Consider the following 19,288-nt stretch of genomic DNA (forward strand, 5'->3'; position numbering starts at 1 on the left):
TTCTATTCTTTTCACAAAACATTAACCATCGGTTATAATAAAACCAAGTTTATGCAGAACTTGCTGCAGATTCTAAAGGCCAATGTCCAAAGATAGACTTCATCATCATTATGAAGACAGTTACCTCACGTGACGCCTGCTTTTAAATCACAGTAGTCGCAACTGTCACGGAAATAAAATAAACTTTTAACAACTGCAGACACGTTATTGAACTATTTAATGCAAAACTAAATGTATTAGCTTGAAAAATGCAGCAATTTAACACTCAAGCTCTTCTTCATCTTCACATCGCTGCACTGTTACTTCACTTCCTGGTTGGGAACCAATGACAGTGCACACACGAGGTCACGTGTTACGCTCTCCTGCTCTACTCCGTCCACAGTGTTGACCTGACCGGAGGGTGAGTGCGTTTCTATCGTTGTTTCGAATAAGAGGCTGTGGGTACATGTTACAAGTTATACGTTATATATTATACTGTTTATAATGACACTCTGTGACGTGAATATTCAACGGTGTTACGTAAAAACGAGCTGCGTGGCTGCTGTACGTGCTGTATACTTGTGGTAAACTTGTTTTTTTTACAAAGTGTGAAATTGGAAAGGAAATATGTGGATTCGTGTAGGACACATAGACAAAATGCTCCCTCTATCGAGTCCAATTTCGTCCAAAAACCATCAAGAAACGTAAATGACGTGTTCTTCTTACCTAACGGTACAAATCCGTTAACCTGCAGCATCACCTGAAACCCACGACCCTCTTTTTCGCACTTTGTGTTAAAAAAGGTGACACTCCCCCTTGTGGCGGGAGGCTGACAAAACAAAAACAGAAAATAAACCAATGAAATTAAGTGTAAATTGAATATTCAAAACTGTATGCTGCAATGGTTTACCCTACTTGTACCAAATCAAATAGCAATGAATTAAACTCTAGTAAGCAGTAAACCCATTTTCCATATTCCTATTGTGTCTCTTTAAATATATAAAATACTGCAACATGTGTCTGTTGTTTATAACCCTGTGCAACTTACTGTATAACAGTTTTTGTAGAAATTAATGGCCTGTTAAGTATTTCAAATTAAACTATTACCAGCATGCACAATACTGATAATGTTTCCCATAAATTGCTGCTCTCATTTCAGTAAATTAGAACAATGGGAATGTCCTTAAGGTTCCGCCTTGAAAACCAAACACTCTTTTTCTTTTCATCTATTAATGCAGCGTGGCAAATGTCAGTTTTGGTTTATTGAAAAAAAAAAATGGACCACTGCCTTATGAATATGGATTCAGAAGCTCTGGCACAATCTAATCTCCATTAGAGGAATAATAATGTACAGTAATGTATGGGTGGTCACTTGTAATTCTTCCCTGAAGCTGTAAGGCTTCGGCCTACTGCCAAATCATTATATGTCTCTGCGACATCTGTTGAGACACAGCCTGTCAATTATTACATCTTGGCTTGAAAGGTTCAAGGTGGAGGTTTTTTTTTTGTTTTTTTTAGCTTTGCTGTCTTATTTTACATATAAATCACACGATTGCACGTTATGTGTGTTTGAATTAATTAACTGTGATTATTTCTTATTACTTTCTGCTAAAAAAATGAACCCTGCATACTGGGAGGTGTTTCCAGTAGGAAAAAACTAAATTTTCTTTAAACAAAATGAAACTTGTTATTTTTCATGTTTTGATTCCAGAGAAACGGATCACTATGGGGCGCCTGGACGGGAAAGTTATTGTGCTGTCGGCCGCGGCGCAGGGAATTGGACGTGCCACGGCAATAGTAATGAGCTTCAATAAGCACTTCTCACAGATTTGTTCATTTGATGGTGGCATTCCCGCTTAAATGGATGTATATTTTCAAACAACGTATGTGCATGCATGGCCATGCATGTTCTCCCTGTGTGTGCGTGTACAAAAACATGCAGAGGATAATTAGACACTAAATAGCCCATAGGTCTCTATATGTTGGGCGCCTTTCACCCTATGTCAGCTGGGATTGGCTCCAGCTCTCCACAAACCCTCATGTGGAGGATAAAGTGGTAGACAGCAGATGGATATGTGCATGCAAACTGAAGGTTTTAGTGCATTTTTCTTTCAAATTACTGTTTCAAAAGAAAAATCATACATATTGTTTTATACATTTTGAAAAAAGCATTTCTGTTTTTTTATGATATGCTGTCACTCTCTATATATATATGCTGTAAATGACTGCCGTAATAGTGATTTCTTGAGTTGACTCAAAAACCATTGTCGAGACACTCCTCATACACAATCCTCTTTCCAGAGAGATGGCAAACAAAACACTTGAACATCTCACACCCATGCCTGTAAAGACGGGGGTCATCATCACTTCCATTCCCTTCAAGTGATGTCTTTAACTGTAATGCCGCGGCTCGTATAACGGCGGCTTTGTGTCATGTGGTGGAATTCAGCTGTAGAGATGCGATGTCTGTTTACTCTGTCTCAGACCATTACTTTCAAATGACATAGCATTACCGGTTGCATATGGCGATAAGTCTTTTTTTTTTTTTTTTTTTAAGCGTTTTCCATTTCAACCTTAAGAGTGATCTTTCGTTGATGCGCCCTGCTCTGTGGTTAATGATGCAGCCACTCTGCTGTCTGCTGTCAACTGACCGGAGAAATGGTTTGACAGTGAGAGAGTTGTGTCTATGGATACATGGAAATCAGTAGAAACCCGAATGATCACGTCAAATCCCAAGAAGTGACTGTGTGTGTGTGTGTTCGGGCTAGCGATTCAGAATTGATGAGTTGGGAAAAAACAACGCTCCTAATCATTTTCTATAATCAAAAAAAAAAAATGTCTTTGACTGATTCTTTTCAACTGTAGGCGTTTGCAAAGGAGGGAGCTCACGTCACAGCCACGGACATCAATGGAGAGAAGCTGAAGGAACTGGATGTTATTCCAGGTAATTTCTCTTGGTCTGCAGCTGCCACCTGCTGGTTAACCGGTGTGATGCGCCCAAAGTGACAGCTAGAAATGACTAAATATTTTTACAAAAACCCAAGAACAAGCAATTATAAGGGAAAAGAGAAATGAAAAAGAAATCTAAGCCAACTGGTGATTGATTACAAAACAATGTTATTCCTAATAGACTGTTTAATTGAACAGAAACGTTCTATATATATGTAACTATTTGGACATATGAGTGTTCTCCACACAGCATATTCATATTATTGTATGTTTGCATTGACTGTATATATAAACGTAAATAAAAGTGATTTAGAGGACATTTACATGTGTGGAAAAAAAAAAAGGCAAGTAAAACAATATCTTCCAGTCTCTGCAGGAACAGGTTTGAATAAATCCAAAGTCAACACTCTTTCCCCCTCTCAACACCTCCTTTCAGGCAACTCAGCGGAAAATCATGTCACCTCCAACTGCTCTTGTAGAGCTGTTGAGTGGCCATGTAGGAAAACACCGAGGATGTAGCAGTTACTCGGTTCTGAGCAACAGATAATTGACTTTGAGGCTACTGCAAATAGGAAAGCAGCTGGAAATTCAATAAATGTTATCTGACCATGCCAAGTCTACATTAATCTCATAATAATATAATAAAATTGGTGTCATGATAATCAATTAGTCTCTCTTTTCCTGGTCATTAACAGGGATCAAGACCAAGGTGGTGGATGTGACCAAGAGGGATCAAGTGGAAGCCCTGGCCAAGGAGCATGACCGCGTAGATGTGCTGTTCAATGTAGCTGGGTATATTTATTTTCTTCTACTGATTGAGATTCATAAATTAGGTTGCGTTATCTTGCATTAACTTTCTCGTCCGTCACGCACTGCACACAGGTTCGTACACCACGGCTCCATCTTGGACTGCGAAGAGGCCGACTGGGACTTCACGATGGACGTGAACGTTAGGAGCATGTATCTGATGTGCAAGGCTTTCCTGCCCAAGGTGACCTTTGCCCACTTCCATCGCACGCTTAACACAGTTTATCCTGTAATTGAGCAACTGAAATAGGTTGGAAATTGAGTGACATATGTTCATATATTGTTTTTTTCTCTCTCATCCTTTGTTCGCTGGGATTACCTGCATTACTCTGAGCCTATGACATGATTGGACAGTCACTGCCCAATCACTAATCCAGCTTTAGCTACAAACGCACCAAACTGGCACTATGGGACATTTTAGTATGGATGATTTAACTTTGTCACATAAAAAATGTCGACTTAAATTTGGTTTTATAGTTTCATAGTTTAAAAAGTCAATGAACAGTTTATTTGCCAACTTTTTGATTTGTCTTGTCATTGTAGATGTTGGCAAATAAATCAGGAAACATTATCAACATGGCCTCTGTTGCATCAAGCATAAAAGGTAGGAGATATTCTGCACATCTTTCCAATGTAGATGAATGGAGAACAAACATTATGCCCAATTTGAGGAACACTTAAGTATGACCAAGATCAGTGTAATCCTCTTATCTTAGATTATTGCTTGGCGTGTGTGTGGGTGACATGTGTTTCCTTGACACAGGTGTTGTTAACCGGTGCGTGTACAGCACCTCTAAGGCCGCAGTGATCGGGCTCACCAAGTCTATCGCGGCTGATTTCATCGATCAAGGCATTCGCTGTAATTGTGTTTGTCCTGGTAAGTATACAGTATTGTGCAAAAGTCTTGGGCCACCATTAGGTTTGTCCTAATTAATGTCACTGGTAAAAACACATATTTGTCCTTTTTGATGTTGAAAAATATCTGCTGTGAAAAAGGTTTATTGTACCTGTTTTATGCAAGATATTTTTAGGCAGGATAAGAGAGTTTAGGCTGCTCTTTTGTATTTATTCAGGGACGGTTGATACTCCATCACTGAGAGGCAGGATCCAGGCCCAACCTGACCCAGAACAGGTAACTGTAGGCTCCGATGTGATACAATAGGTCCTCCATTGTTAATCCAAACTGTGTAATGCCTGTTGAGTCATGTTACAGGTACATCTTCACCTGTACTGCCTCCCTACAGGCTTATAAGGATTTCATGGCAAGGCAGAAAACCGGCAGGATGTGCACAGCTGAAGAGGTGGCGTACCTGTGTGTATACCTGGCTTCAGATGAGGTGAGGGCTTGCAGAGTTAGTGTGTAGGGTTAGGGTAACGTAACCCAAGGTAACCAGTAGTCTGGAAAATCTGAAATGTTTTAAAGATGACAATTGTCAGTAGTGAGAGAATGAATCTGATTAATGTGTTGGATCCTCCTCAGTCGGCCTACGTGACAGGGACGGAGCAAATCATCGATGGAGGATGGAGGCTGTGAGAAGCATCATGGCAGTGGTGGAAACACTTGTTTGCTTTTTGAAATAAAAACTACAAGTGCACGACGTGATTTTTTTAAAATCCGCAAACGAGCATACACTTTAGGTCTTGTTTTTCTGCCTGTTTCTCTGTGATCAGCATAACTCAAAAGATGAAGAATGAAATGAAAACATGCTACACATGCCTCATACTTTAATAAATCAATCCACACATTAAATGTGTTCTTTCTTTGTTTTATGCTGCAATCAATGCAAATATGTGTTTATAAGTTAATAGCATAAGAGATGTAGTTTCCACTTTTCTTGGACTACATATTAAAAACAGCAAAGACACACTAACATAACTATAGAATACACACAGTTTACAGTCAGACTGATGGGTTTAGGAAAAATATGCAATTGCAAGTTTTCTAAACAGATATTATAATTGCAATTTGATAAGTTGCCTGGCTAGTTGTCCAGATTCCTTCATGTAAACTACGATACTATTATCTATATGACTGAGAACCTTCATGTGCGAATGACTTATATTACTAAGGAATAATGGCAAGCGTTGTGATAGACTGTATATGAAAGTGTAACAACCTATAAAGTAAAACATCCACTGTTATACTTTAAAATGCACTTTACATTATAATACAGTAACAACATGCTAATAGCATCTTCAGTAGGTAGCTAGCTAGCAAGTGGACTTGCTTGAGTCCAATTACACACAGGTGAAATATGATGTGACCTCGGCGACTGAAACCCTTCACATACACGTTAACCTATTACCTTATTGTCACTGTACTGCAAAGTTCACCGACTTCACAAAGTATTTTCTGTGAATCTCAGCGTGGCAGATAATGAACGCCTCCCCCGCCAGTCACCACCCCCCAACAAGCGCGCCTGTGCTCGGTAGTTCACACTCGCTTGGACACACCACTAATCCGCCTCATTCCGATTTCCCCAGCCGGTAAATCTGTCTCGGGAGAGGAGCCAGGAACGTTGCCGCTTCTCGTTCACAGGAGACGACGGCGACTACGATGTGAGGTGAGCTGCCTTCTTTAAAAAAAAAAAAAAATTACATAAAACGCCCAGTGTATCTGTGATTCTCGTCACCGGGAGGCAGTAGCTGTGGCTACTGTGTCTTTTTAAGTGGGAGTGGAGAGAGCTCCAGGAAGCGCATGGGCAGCTACTGTTATGAACACCGCTTTGCCCTCGCGTAACTCGAATACCAGCAGCTGTTAAACGTGTCTGTGCCTAAAGTCAAATTGCTGTTTTTTCTACTACAGACACATAACTCATTTACTATAAAAACGTAAGCTCACGGCGGTAATTTAAAGGACATTGTCCGATAATAGATCTACTGCTAGGTAAACGCTATGGAGCTGCTTCTTCGCCGACTAATTATAATATAACTTGAGCAATGACTTGAGTTGTCGCTGTTCCCACAGGCAAAGTGAACCGTACACAGTTCCACAGATATAACACAACTATAAATACGTCTTCACTCAACCCAGTCCGCCTCCAGGCGTCTAGTTGCCTGCTAGCTTAATGGCTTCCCAAGGTATAGGTTTGTTGTTGCGAGCGCCATATGGCGCACCTGTAAACATTGATTAGCGTGTTCTGTTCCAAATTGGATTAACCAGCGTCTGTCACTCCAAGCAACTGTCAAAACATCGTAGTAACCTCAGATTAGAGAACACTAATATTTATATGGATAGCTTGACCAAAGGTCAGTCAGATACTTGACCAAAGTTTGTCCAAAATAAGAAGTTAGCTCGTCTATGTTAACTTTGCTGTGGTGAGGTGACATTGAATGTAAACAACTGTCATTAACACAGTGGGTCCAATACAGTCTCCTACACAGATCCCCATTCAAGCTTTAGTCATGTGACTTGAATTGAGGGTTATTTTCTCTACACTCATTGGCCACTTCTTTAGGTACACATAATACACTTACATGGTCCAGTGTGGTGCTTTGCTGCTGTAGCCCATCTGCTTGAAGGTTCCAACCCAGTGTTGATTCTTTGCATAACCTAGTTGTAATGAGTTGGTATTCCTCTCCTATTGAACCAAGAAGGCACTATTGCCTCTGATAATTCTCTATAAACTCTTTGGTTATGCATGAAAATTCCAATTGACGGATTGTTTCTCTATAAAATCAGTCCACCCCGTCTTGCACCAACAATCATGCCAAAGGCTCCATCAAAAGTAATCAAAGTCACCTTTCCTCCCCATTCTGATACGTGCTTTAGTAAGTTGTCTTTACAGAGTTTACATGAGTTTATTTATAACGGGACAGTGCCTATAAATGTAAGTATGCAATATTATTTATTTTTTTATCTGTCATGATGTGCAAAAGTCCACACCTGTATCAACATCACCTCAACAATAATTTGTTTTTCTACTACAAAAAAAAACGCTGCTGTACAAATAGGTTCCTGACATCACACAGCAGACGTGAAGGAACTGCCCCTCAAATGGCCAACCCAACCCCTCAGCTGGATGTGCTGTGACAGAGAGAGAGAAGTGAGTGGACCACAGAAATACTGACGCATACTACCATGGAAGACACTCAGCCCAAACTTGCTACAACTGAGGCCAGTCCTGTGCCCAGTCCTGCAGCCAGTCCTGCTCCGAGTCCGGCGCCCAGTCCAGTACCTAGCCCACTTCTGGACAGAATTGCTGTACCTGCCGGAAATCATGTGGAGGTGAAGTATTTTACTAATATCATTCCACTATTTGCTCAAGTGTATCCCAATTCAGTTCAATCATAACTGTCTTTATCAAAGGTAAACATGTGGTTATATTTGGTTGTATATAATAATACCTTTTGTGTTTTTTAGTCCTCAGTAAAGAAGACATTTTATGCCACAGATAAATGATGTAGTGGTTGTAATCTGGCGCGACTTCTTTGTCTCCTCTATTTCGTTGTTTTGATATCACCATGTTTTATTACACTGTTATTTTACCTCATTAAATTGATTGGATGCGGTCAGTTCCAAAGTCATAATACGACATGGGGAGTCCTGGGATTTATGAATGGATATCAGAGATCCTGGGCAAATTCATATCTCCACTCTTTTATTTGCCAAGAAACAGCTGGGTGTAATCTGCTGATAGGAAGTACCTTTGTGTCAACAGTATTGATAGTGCAAAATCCAAGGATTTTTCAATTAATGTTTCACGTGGACATGGACGAGAGTTCTCATCTTCCCAAAAACACTGTATTTATGTACTGCGTAGGACGCCTCATTTAGACAAGCTTGATGGCCTAGTTTCTTTAGTTTATTATCTGCTTATTCTTTCAGCAAATGATAAGAGCTGTAGGCTATTCAATAATTGAAGCTGGAAACTAAAACATAGATAAAAATGAAAATTGTGTGTTTACAGATATGGTGTGTAGGCAGCAGAAAGTAACACATGTTATCTCTATCCGTGTCCTGATTCTTCTTCTCCAGCACCTAAGCGTGAACCAGATCCAGGTGGTGGTACGGCGCTGCTCCAGTCCAAATGTTACAGAGGAGACGACATATTTTCTTCCCCGAAACCCAGTGGTGGATACTGGCACGAACACGGACCCACCAGTGGTCTGCTGCCCCTTGCTCCGCAAATTTTGTCCATGTCCGCCAAGAGGCCTCTGGGCCTCTCTTATTACCAAAGGTAACAAAGCAGTGAAGGTCTTGTAGTGGCTTTTTTGTCAACAACTGTCTTCTTGTAATGTATATAAAGGAACAATAATTATCGCTATTAACATGGTGTGTCTTTAATTTCATTCACCTCTGTCCTCTACAGTCCTTTTGGCAGCTGTACTCTTTGGAGTGGTTTGGTCAATCACGGAGGACGAATGTCTTCCAGGGGGAAACCTGTTTGGCATAACGGTGCTCTTCCTCTGTGCGCTCATCGGTGGAAAATTGGTGGCTCTCATCCGTATTCCCAAACTCCCGCCGTTCCCACCACTCCTGGGTAAAAAAACAGAGAATTCACTGGTGATAATACATCATGATAATGTCTGTATTTGTTTGATTAGACCAACGAGATAGATTAAAACGTTCAAATGTAGTCATTATATACCACTGCATTTACATAAACGGTGTAAAATTATGTTTAAAAGTGCGTTCATTGGTCATTTAGTTTAATTTTCAGCAATAGGCAGATACATGCACTGCACTGGCATGACATGAATGGACCACATCTATCATTCATGTACACGCACGGCAGCGCTGCTAGAATTTGCTGCTTCAGTAGACTCCAGAAGCACATAGATGGATATGGGGAATCACCAAATAGGTGGTGATGCAAAGGATTGCTGTGTTTTATTATTTTGTATTCGGCTTTAGTGTGGGAAAAATACTCTGTCTCAACAAAGCTCTCGTATGTTGGTTTACAAAACCAAAGTATAACAATGTACTGTGAAGATATGATTGCACATAGTGGGAAAAGAAAAAAACGGTCACTGTTATATTAGTGTTTTTCCGTCCACGCTGTGCTTCATTGTCTCGGGTGTCCGGTTGAAGTACTGTAAGTTCATAAAGCAACAGGGGGGGACACTCTTGTTACATAGGTACCCTAAGCAACTGCCCTGAAGAATAAACAGCATTTACCACGTTTGAAAGGATCATTCTCCTCTCACACTCTTGTGCTGTGTTGCAGGTATGCTGCTTATGGGCTTCATGCTGAGGAACACCCCAGTGGTATCAACAGGAGTGAACATTAACGTCAGATGGTCGGCGTCACTGAGGAACATTGCTCTGGCTGTCATTCTTGCCAGAGCTGGTCTTGGGTTGGATTCCACGGTATGCCTCACACCCCACAACTGTAGCTTAGTGCAAAGTTTACGTATTACTTGAAGTTGTGTATGTTGGTCGATAAAAAAAAATAAAGTATGGATACCACTTAAAATAACAAAGGAATCTCTGTGTATCTCTGCTGTCAGGCTCTGGTGAAACTTAAGTCGGTGTGTATACGCGTGGCAGTGGGACCCTGCATAATAGAGGCATGCACCATAGCTCTTGTTTCTCACTTCCTCTTGGGCTTGCCCTGGGTGTGGGGCTTCATCCTCGGGTAAATATAAAACTACTGCATTTTCTGTTCTGTCCACAGCACCATTGTCCATAATTGTGTGAGACACACCCACACACACACAGTTTCAGTTGTGCATGCAGTAGCTCCAGGAAATGTCCAAGAGCTCCTAAAAAAATAAAAACAACCAAAAAACTAATCACAGAAGCAATAGAGGCTTATACAGAGCAATTTTTTGTATTTAAATAATTTTCTTTGTATTTGGTCAATACGTCATTTATCAGTTGTGTGAGCAGGCTTTCCAGCTCTCTGTGGTACAGGACTACAGTATATTCCTTCTGTAGATAGTTATAGAGCATGTGGAGCTTTAGTAATTAGACATGAAACATTTGGAGCATGTGGAGCTTTGGTAATTAGACATGAAACATTTTTTTTGTATGCTGTAAAATGCACTTTGCAGCATCACATCACATCACATTACATCCTCTTATTTACATGCGGCTTACTGCTGAGGGATGTTTTTCAGTATTCATGATGCAGCACAAAGATTTGTCTATGTTGGCTGGACTTTTGTGTCAGTGCAATAATGAAACAAAATGAAAGCTGTATTTCTTTCTTATCATTTCACGTTTGCTTTCCTCTTCCTAAGTCACTTGCCATATGGAGGCTGTTCTTCCTCCGAATGCTTTGCTTATCAGTGGTTTGAGGGTGGATTAGAGCCAAAACTAATACTTTTTCAACTGCCCAACTCAAACTCAGTTTTGAGGCCCACTTTCAGCCTTTGAGCAAGAAAGAATATTACTGTCATTATAAAATGGGGAAATCCTTTTCTGTTAATTCTGGTCAAATTAATAGCAGAGTTGTACTTGAGGCACATTAACAGTACCATGATCAAGGCTTCATTCAAGAATCATAAGATTAAAAATTATAGGCAATTTGATGAACATTCAGTTTCCTCCCCACTGTAGATTTGTACTGGGTGCCGTGTCCCCAGCAGTGGTGGTTCCCTCCATGCTGCTGCTGCAGAAGGACGGTTATGGCTTGGAGCAGGGCATCCCCACTTTGCTGATGGCTGCAGGCAGCTTCGACGACATCCTTGCCATCACTGGATTCACCACGTGCTTGGGCATGGCCTTCGCTACAGGTAACCTGTGACTACCTGTACGTATAAAAAGACAAATACTAGAGTTCTGACTGTGACTTGTATGAAGCTATTATTGCTTCCTGTGTCCGTTATGTGGTGTTCCAATTACTGTAATCTATGTCACAACCTTGTTGGACTAGGATATGTAAAGTTCTTGGTAGATTGAGCAATGTTTACTTGAGTTGTCCGAACTTCCTGTTTAATGGTGAAACTTTGAAATTCACCATTTCACTATGGCAACACCGTTTACATTGCAAAGTCAATTCCACTCTGTGCTTGGGTCGGAAATAAGCCACTTTCATACATAGTTTGTCAGGTGCTCAGCAGGGGGTGTAAGTGAGCTATTGTTACAGTGTGTTTTGCACAGCAATGTCTTGGAATTGCTTGAATGAAGGCTGCCATAGTTTACCACGTTAAACCTGTCAGATCATACATTTTGTACCCAGCTCCTGACACACACATTTAAATGACATGTATGTTATCTACCGGTCCTTTCAGGCTCCACGTGGTACAACCTCCTGAGAGGTGTGCTGGAGGTAGCTGGTGGGATGGTCGCTGGGATTCTCCTCGGCTTCCTCATCCAGTACTTTCCTAGCGTTGACCAGGTAACCTAAGCATGGTCTCTCAGCATGAACACAATGTCAACCAGTTACACCTGTTTCATTCATTCTTGCATGACAACCTATATTTACCTACATATACGACCTTGAAAAACTTACATGCCTTCATAACTTCTGGCTCCCAGTAAACCACAGGATCAATTTTAAGTTGCTATTGTCTGTGTACAAGTGTCTCAATGGACTTGCTCCACCTTACTTCAGCTTTACACTCAGGCCTCATCACTTCCTGTTTGTATGTCTCTCTTAAAAAATTGATTAGATTGGATATTAGGAACAAATTATAAAGCACCAACAAATGCATGTGAAAATGCACTTTATGTTAATTTCAGTGTTATATTTCCCCTCAGTGTTTTCTTTCATAACAGGAAGTTATTCTTCACTATTTTGTACATATTTCCTTAAAGTTAAATATTCTTTATCTATATTAATCAAACCTTTTCTTTCTGCTAGAAACATTTAGTGATGAAGCGCTCCTTCTTGGTGCTGGGTCTGTCCGTCTTTGCCGTGTTTGGCAGCAACGTCGCCGGCTTTCCTGGCTCTGGAGGCCTCTGCACCCTGGTGTTGGCCTTTCTGGCCGGGCTCGGCTGGGGCGCAGAAAAGGTAACATTTGCATAGAGTAACTGTTGCACACGCGCAGTATTGTTTTTGTGACTTTAATTCACATTCGTCAAGTTACAAGAATACATTTTTAAAACTGCTGTTAGTGATGTCTGTTTTTTGCTAATCATCTATTGCTCCTGTTAAGACACCCCTCCTCATGTTACTCCAGTAATGTGTTTGATCTCCCAAGATCAGGATATAGAGCTATAATACATATCTTTCACTATAAAAAAACATTTATTTTCCATTTGTCTAAAGGCATGTGTGGAGGAAGTGGTGGGATGGGCGTGGGATGTGTCTGAGCCACTGCTCTTTGGACTCATCGGAGCAGAGATCCAAGTTTCTCAGCTGGAGGGACACACAGTTGGTGAGAAGCATTCACACACACACTCCAAAATACACACACACACACACACACAATGTGATGGCTCTTATCGCTGTCAGGGATTCAAATATGACTTGATACATGTCAACATGTTTGCATATTCAAAAAAGGAATACTAATGCGGAGCTTTTCATCCCTGTATCAGTAGATAATGATACCTGTGTTAGTAGTAGTTCCAGTATGAGAGTTACTGATTGGACAGTTTTTAAAAATAAATAAATGTAAGGTTCACTACTGGTGTGTAAAAAAAAAAAAAAGGGTGAAATAAATGCAATCAAATTCACTATCACTAATTGGTGTGTGTGCAAAGAAACCCCAACTAATTCTAATCAATTCTATCTGGGAATGGTTTCCAATGTGTATTGGATCAAGGCCTGAACTTTTTCTGTTGCTTATGTCTCTGGGGAGGAAAAATCCAGTGTGACATCTTGTTCGTCTATCTAGGTCTGGGCATCGCCACTCTACTCATCGCCCTCACGGTGCGAATCCTGTTCACCTACGTGTGCGTGTTGTGCGCGGGCTTCAACATGAGGGAAAGGGTGTTCATAGCCCTCGCATGGATGCCCAAAGCCACAGTGCAAGTATGTCACTGCTGAAATATTCGTCTTTCTGTCTATTTTCCACTTTTATAACACAGCATTATCCTTACTTCTTGATGTTTATTTTTCGCTCATTAGGCAGCCATAGGCTCCACGGCTTTAGACATGGCCAGAAAAAAGGATGACGCACATCTGCAGAAGTACGGCCTGGATGTGCTGACAGTGGCCGTGCTGTCCATCCTCCTCACAGCTCCTGTCGGAGCGATTATTATAGGGCTTTCTGGGCCTCACCTATTACAGAGACCGAAGAACTCAGTCTGTGGTGAGCGAGTCAAACACAATTTATCGGCTTCTTTCTTAGGTGGGTAAACGTCTACATTCAACTCTTCCAACTCAGCTCAACAACCCCATCCTGCCAAGCTTCGTAGCTGTGTTCCGAGTAGTGAAAATATCCTTTTCCTGCAAATCATTTCCCTACTGCTCCTTGGTGATAGATGTGTCCAACCAGGATTTTGCATAGCTGTCAGCAGGCTGTTTACACTGGCAGTCATTGATTTCACGTCTTTTACATCTTCTCCATGCATGTTGTTTTGTTCCTGCATGAATCTACTCTCGGATTAAACTTTCCAAACTGCTCCATCTTGCAGGGACCGAAGCAGCAGCGGGAGAAGACGAAAACGAAACTCCCGTCACCTACGAAAGTACACTCTGACACGACGCGTCTTCGCCCAGCAAGCAAGGACATTCAAGAACATTTCCCGTGTGCTTTCATGCCGAGGATATTTGAGCTTTCTTTTTTTTTTTTATTGTTTTTTGTTTTTGTCTTTGTCTAAATCTGCTCGTCAGCTCCTGGTGCTCACTGAAGGGAGACATGCATCACCTTGTATTTATAGCCACCGGTGGTTTCCAGGCCGAAGGCTCCAAACAAATGACCTACATGCAAGTTGTCTGCACTGTTAAGCTGTATTTGAATACAAGCAGTTTCTACTACTTCACAGAATGTACTGACCATAGCCATATTTTTGCTTGAATTTACATTTTAAATAAATTAGACCACACCCAAGTTGTAGGGTGTTTTTAGTTCTGTACTCGGTACATTTTGTGTTGGTGATTTTTTTTAATTATTATTATTGACATGTGTACTAGGTGATTGTCTTGTTTGTATAGTTTACAATGACTCAGGAAGAGAACAAAATATTTTGAAAATACTTTCTAGTTAAAACAGTGTGGCTGCTCATAAATGACACTGTCTGATGTGTAAATGTCATGAATACTCTAAATGTAAGGTAAACATGAAGCAAAGTAGTTTTTCATGTTTGTTATATTGATCTTTTTCTTTTTTTTTTTTATTTGGATTTACATCTGAAGTATTTATTATATTCTGATAGCAATATTTGATCACTTTAAACATGTGTTGTTTGTTTTTTTTACCAAATGTTATTTAAACAATAAATGATAGTAAAATCCAAACATACTGTCCTGAGTTTGTCGAGTAATAACATAATCCGATCATCTCAGCTGTCATTTAGACAGCTGCCAATACTAATTAACTCATCAGTATCACTTAATTTGAGTGTTTGACTGTGATACTAACTCCACTACTCGATCTATTCCAATGAACAGGAGTAAAACACTCAAACTGGCCAATCATGGATCACTTTAAACTACACAAGATAAATGTGAAGGTCGATCTTGATGGAAACGCAGGTGCAATCCGTTCATTTATACTTAATTCAACTCCAGGTTACATGCAGTGTTATCTCGTCATAATAATAATAAAGAGAGAGAAGAGGCTGAAGCTGCAGTTGTATGTGCCAAAACGGTTGAGTTAAACATCTTGACTATACCTTTGCACACCTCAAATGCAGAATTAATCCAAAATCATTACAAAGATCAGTTAACATACAGTCGGCACACATCGTCATAATGAAAAGACCGGATCTCACAATACAAACCCTTCATGTATCAAATATTACGGATGTATTACAAAAGGAAAACGCTCCAGCATGAATTCAACTTAAATCATAACTACAACAAAAGGGAAAACCTCACAATGTTAGTGAAGTTAAAAACTGGTTTAACTGGATTTTTTACTCAACAGTGCAGTGGTTTGAAATGTATCTAAGGCAAAAGCTGACTTCAAAATGTAAAACTCGAACGCTTAAGAACTATGGACACACGATATTTGAATAATAAGTAGCCTTCCACACACACACACACACACACACAATAACTTATAAGAGAGTATTTCACATCCTGACACTAAGTTAACATTTTGGCACACAGAATATCTGCAGCAAAAGGAAGAAATCATACAAAAAAAAAAAATACACGAGAATTGAATATGAAAACTTTCTGTGCAAAATGTTGATTAAAGGCTGGACTAGTAAGCGTTTCATTTAAATAGCCATTCGCCTAGTTTAATTAGAAATACACATCTCCTCTGACGAGTTCTGAAGACTGAAGTTCATTACAACATGGTTGACATTGTGTTTCAAGTTTTCCACCTCAAAGTGGTCCCGATGGTTTCTGACAGATTCCCAAAACGGAGTGAAAAAGACTGGAGTTTCAGTCACATAGAAAAACAATAGTTAACGGTGGCCATAAAGAAGAAAACCCTTCCTAACTGCCATTTAGGAACGTTCACACAGTGTTATTGCCGAAGTACGTCTTTTTATGTGTCAGGATCACTTCAGATATAGACTCACCGACATAAACCAAGCAGAGATGAAGAAAACCTTTTCGATAACTGTTAAGAAATGACAACTACAGGCTGGGGGAGGTGAGAGGAAAAGTCCTGTTAGCAGCTGATTATAGTATCTTCTTTTTCAGTATGAGTGGTCCGACGTTGTCTCCAGTTAGCTCGTTGTGCTTTAAATGCGACTTGTCACAAACAGGAAACTGAAAGAGGAAACAAATTAATATTAGCCGATCGGTGAGACGCTGATATTTTAGAAAACGTTTTTTTTTTTTTTTTAGAAAACAACGTGCAGGACTTACAGTTTTGGAGCGCCAGCAGCGACAGTAACACACGTTCGCGCTGTTCAGGTCCTCGATGTCTATCTCGTTGACCACTTTGGGGTTTTCCTTCTGGATCTTCAGGTTGATCAGACTGTCCTTCTGCTTCTTCTTCTTGGGCAGGAATGGGCGGATGGTCAAATAGCCCAGCAAGGCCAGGATACCCAGGAGAGGCAGCAACCGGAGCCACTCAGACACTACACGCGCACAAATAACATACACATTATCAACAAGATACTGTGTGTGTGTGTGTCTGTGTGAGTGCGTGCGTGCACATGCAAACCTCATAGTCATATCAGCAGATCTTGACCTGTTTGCCGATACGATAATACATCTTAAAGCCAATTATCTGCCGATTCAGATATTGCGCGAATAATATCGTGCATTCATACTATCATTGATATCAATGTGTCACTCAAGATTGACTCTCAAAACATGCAGGAGTGAGCACAAAAAGCTGCAAAATAAGTAAAGAAAAGACAAGAATTCCTAATCGACAATGATAATTAACTCCTTCGTCCAGAGGGAATATAGGCCGTGCGATCGTGGTATCTTCATGGCCGCTGACAACAACACTGGTGGTGAGAAAAATTCTCACAGCATATAAGGGAGTCTATACTCCACTCCACTTATCGCTCCACCCCGGTTGGAATAGCTATGGAGAAACTATTTCACCTCTTATCTGTATTTCTACTCTGTTTATGCCAAGTGTCATCCGACAAACCAACCAGGGGGGAAATGTCCAACATGCTCACAGGGCTTTACAGAAACCCATCGTACCATTCCCCAGACATGAAGAAGACAGACAAGTGAGGATTAACCACAGCGAGCTAACAAATTAAATCCCAGCTCCAGGAGCTTCTGATAATACTCTTATTGCAATTAGAATACTTTCAATAAAAGGATTTTGATGCCAAATGAGGCGTCGCTAATCCCTAACGTCTAAATGATATTAAGTTTACGACACATGTAGAAGCATTTCATAAATCTTTCAGCTGCTATCGTGGACTGACTTACTTGCCAATTTTGTGACTGAAATGGTTTTTAACATCGGGCAACATCTGGAATCATCAGTGTTGAGAGCCAACAAATCGTGATCACTTGGTTATAAGTGCAGTCACTGAAATCTCTTAGTTCCGTGGTTTTTTTGCAGTTTTATGTACTTCTCGGAGAAGCACATACCAGACATCCCAAAAATATTTTAACAACGCGTTATACAAGTTATGCTTTTCAACTTTTTTTTGCAGGCCATATTTTGTGTTTATAGTTGCAGGTTGCATATGACGTGATTATATAGGGCTGCATCATTTAATCTGTCAATTCTTTTCTCGATTTATCAAATATCCACAAATCCACAAACCTCAGTTTTAATGATTTCTTTGTTAAATGGAGCAAAGAAACCAGTAAATATTCACATTTAAGAAGCTGAGAAATCAGAAAGCTTATTTTGATTATTGAATAAACTAATACTAATTCTAGTGCACTTGCAATTATAGACACCTGTGTATTTAATTCAGTGAAAAGGACCAGTAAATACGTAGATCTCACTGCAAAGATCTCACTGCAAACAGCTCTTCTGAGTTATACGAGCACAACATAATGACTGCTGTGGCACTAAAAGCCTCAGTGAGCTGTCGTGACTGAATGAATGTAACTGGATTCTACTATTTTAACAGTTTTTATAGGGTCGTCTTCAGCAGCAGACATTTCGACACGTTGCGACAAGAAAACCACAGGTGTCAGTGATCACATTAATACAGAGTCTGTACAGTTAGGGTAAGTCAGGGCAATGTGACAGCGAGCCTGCATGCAACCTGAAACTAAGGAGGCGAAAATCGAACTGAATCACCATTAATGATTTGATTATTTGTGCTTTTTTTCTTTGAATTGTGTAAGCATTGATAATTAAATGTTAAAAGAATCCTGAAATAATCTTTCATTGTTCCTAAAATGTGTCAATGCATTAGTCTAATTACCCATTTGTCAATGATCATTTAGTATACATATATACATATATATATATATATATATATACACACATATATATATATATATATATAGTACTTTCTTACAGCCAGATCTTCAAATGTCTTGCTCATATAAACAAGTTGCATATCAATACATGATGTGGTCCATAGTTCAGTTCACTTTAAGATACAACAGATTGAGGTCAATGTATTGATTATACTGTTTGCATGTGTCACATTTGCATCACAGGACATAGTGAACTTCTGCGATGCACACTTTTTAACGGTTAAAGTCACTCCTCTATCCACATTTGAACCTAACTTGGAAGAAGTCTTGAGAACACCACTGCTGAACTAATGTTGCTAAACAGAACTACAATACAAACGAGCTAATTATTGGCTAAGCAGCAGTTTGGGCACATATAGCATAGGTTAGCAGGACGTACACACACTTACAGTACAATATTTAGCTCACAGGCTAGCAAGGGTAAAGAGCCCTGTGGTGAAAAGTGCCCGATTCGTTCTCAAACCATCTTTCAAGACAGACAGAAGTACAACACAGTTCCGGCTAATTCACCTGTTAGCCTTGCAAATCCACCGATGGTCTCCGGCAGCGGGAGCTTCTTCAGATAGGCTGGAAGCTGCACTTTTATTATCTTAGAAATACTTTCTAAAACCATCTTGAGTTTGCTCAAATGGGCAGGTTTGACTTGTTTGGTCCCTGCGGTTCGTTTATGTCAT

At 40.2% G+C, this 19,288-nt stretch overlaps 3 protein-coding genes across 3 annotated transcripts; 2 read left to right on the forward strand and 1 right to left on the reverse strand.

Moving 5' to 3' along the window:
- The first annotated feature begins 338 nt into the window (after positions 1 to 338).
- On the forward strand, positions 339 to 5,473 carry bdh2 (3-hydroxybutyrate dehydrogenase, type 2). The gene is made up of 10 exons (XM_083909525.1): positions 339 to 400; positions 1,691 to 1,776; positions 2,845 to 2,923; positions 3,624 to 3,720; positions 3,811 to 3,919; positions 4,279 to 4,339; positions 4,499 to 4,612; positions 4,809 to 4,867; positions 4,980 to 5,072; positions 5,216 to 5,473. The coding sequence occupies exons 2-10, from the start codon at positions 1,705 to 1,707 to the stop codon at positions 5,267 to 5,269; spliced, it is 738 nt and encodes a 245-aa protein (XP_083765651.1). The 5' UTR covers positions 339 to 400; positions 1,691 to 1,704; the 3' UTR covers positions 5,270 to 5,473.
- A 768-nt stretch (positions 5,474 to 6,241) lies between these two features.
- Positions 6,242 to 14,342, forward strand: LOC310943558 (sodium/hydrogen exchanger 9B2). Its single transcript, XM_083909159.1, has 13 exons — positions 6,242 to 6,299; positions 7,690 to 7,963; positions 8,714 to 8,915; positions 9,048 to 9,218; positions 9,906 to 10,048; positions 10,189 to 10,316; positions 11,243 to 11,418; positions 11,917 to 12,023; positions 12,489 to 12,638; positions 12,897 to 13,005; positions 13,468 to 13,604; positions 13,701 to 13,884; positions 14,210 to 14,342. The coding sequence occupies exons 2-13, from the start codon at positions 7,817 to 7,819 to the stop codon at positions 14,272 to 14,274; spliced, it is 1,719 nt and encodes a 572-aa protein (XP_083765285.1). The 5' UTR covers positions 6,242 to 6,299; positions 7,690 to 7,816; the 3' UTR covers positions 14,275 to 14,342.
- A 2,031-nt stretch (positions 14,343 to 16,373) lies between these two features.
- On the reverse strand, positions 16,374 to 19,232 carry cisd2 (CDGSH iron sulfur domain 2; the record flags this gene model as incomplete). The annotated part of the gene is made up of 3 exons (XM_083909571.1): positions 19,125 to 19,232; positions 16,563 to 16,777; positions 16,374 to 16,463 (listed from the first exon to the last, which is right to left on the reverse strand). The coding sequence occupies exons 1-3, from the start codon at positions 19,225 to 19,227 to the stop codon at positions 16,374 to 16,376; spliced, it is 408 nt and encodes a 135-aa protein (XP_083765697.1). The 5' UTR covers positions 19,228 to 19,232.
- Positions 19,233 to 19,288: the final 56 nt, after the last annotated feature.

Source organism: Microchirus variegatus, assembly GCF_963457635.1.
Source record: "Microchirus variegatus genome assembly, chromosome: 23".
Classification (NCBI taxonomy): domain Eukaryota; kingdom Metazoa; phylum Chordata; class Actinopteri; order Pleuronectiformes; family Soleidae; genus Microchirus; species Microchirus variegatus.

Excerpts from the sequence above, each read along its gene's own strand:
- LOC310943558 (XM_083909159.1), top strand. The coding sequence starts at position 7,817 with ATGGAAGACACTCAGCCCAAACTTGCTACAACTGAGGCCAGTCCTGTG. Across the intron at positions 9,219-9,905 it reads GCCGTTCCCACCACTCCTGG|GTATGCTGCTTATGGGCTTC; the intron begins GTAAAAAAACAG and ends GCTGTGTTGCAG. Across the intron at positions 12,024-12,488 it reads ACTTTCCTAGCGTTGACCAG|AAACATTTAGTGATGAAGCG; the intron begins GTAACCTAAGCA and ends TCTTTCTGCTAG.
- bdh2 (XM_083909525.1), top strand. The coding sequence starts at position 1,705 with ATGGGGCGCCTGGACGGGAAAGTTATTGTGCTGTCGGCCGCGGCGCAG. Across the intron at positions 2,924-3,623 it reads GGAACTGGATGTTATTCCAG|GGATCAAGACCAAGGTGGTG; the intron begins GTAATTTCTCTT and ends GGTCATTAACAG. Across the intron at positions 3,920-4,278 it reads GCAAGGCTTTCCTGCCCAAG|ATGTTGGCAAATAAATCAGG; the intron begins GTGACCTTTGCC and ends TTGTCATTGTAG.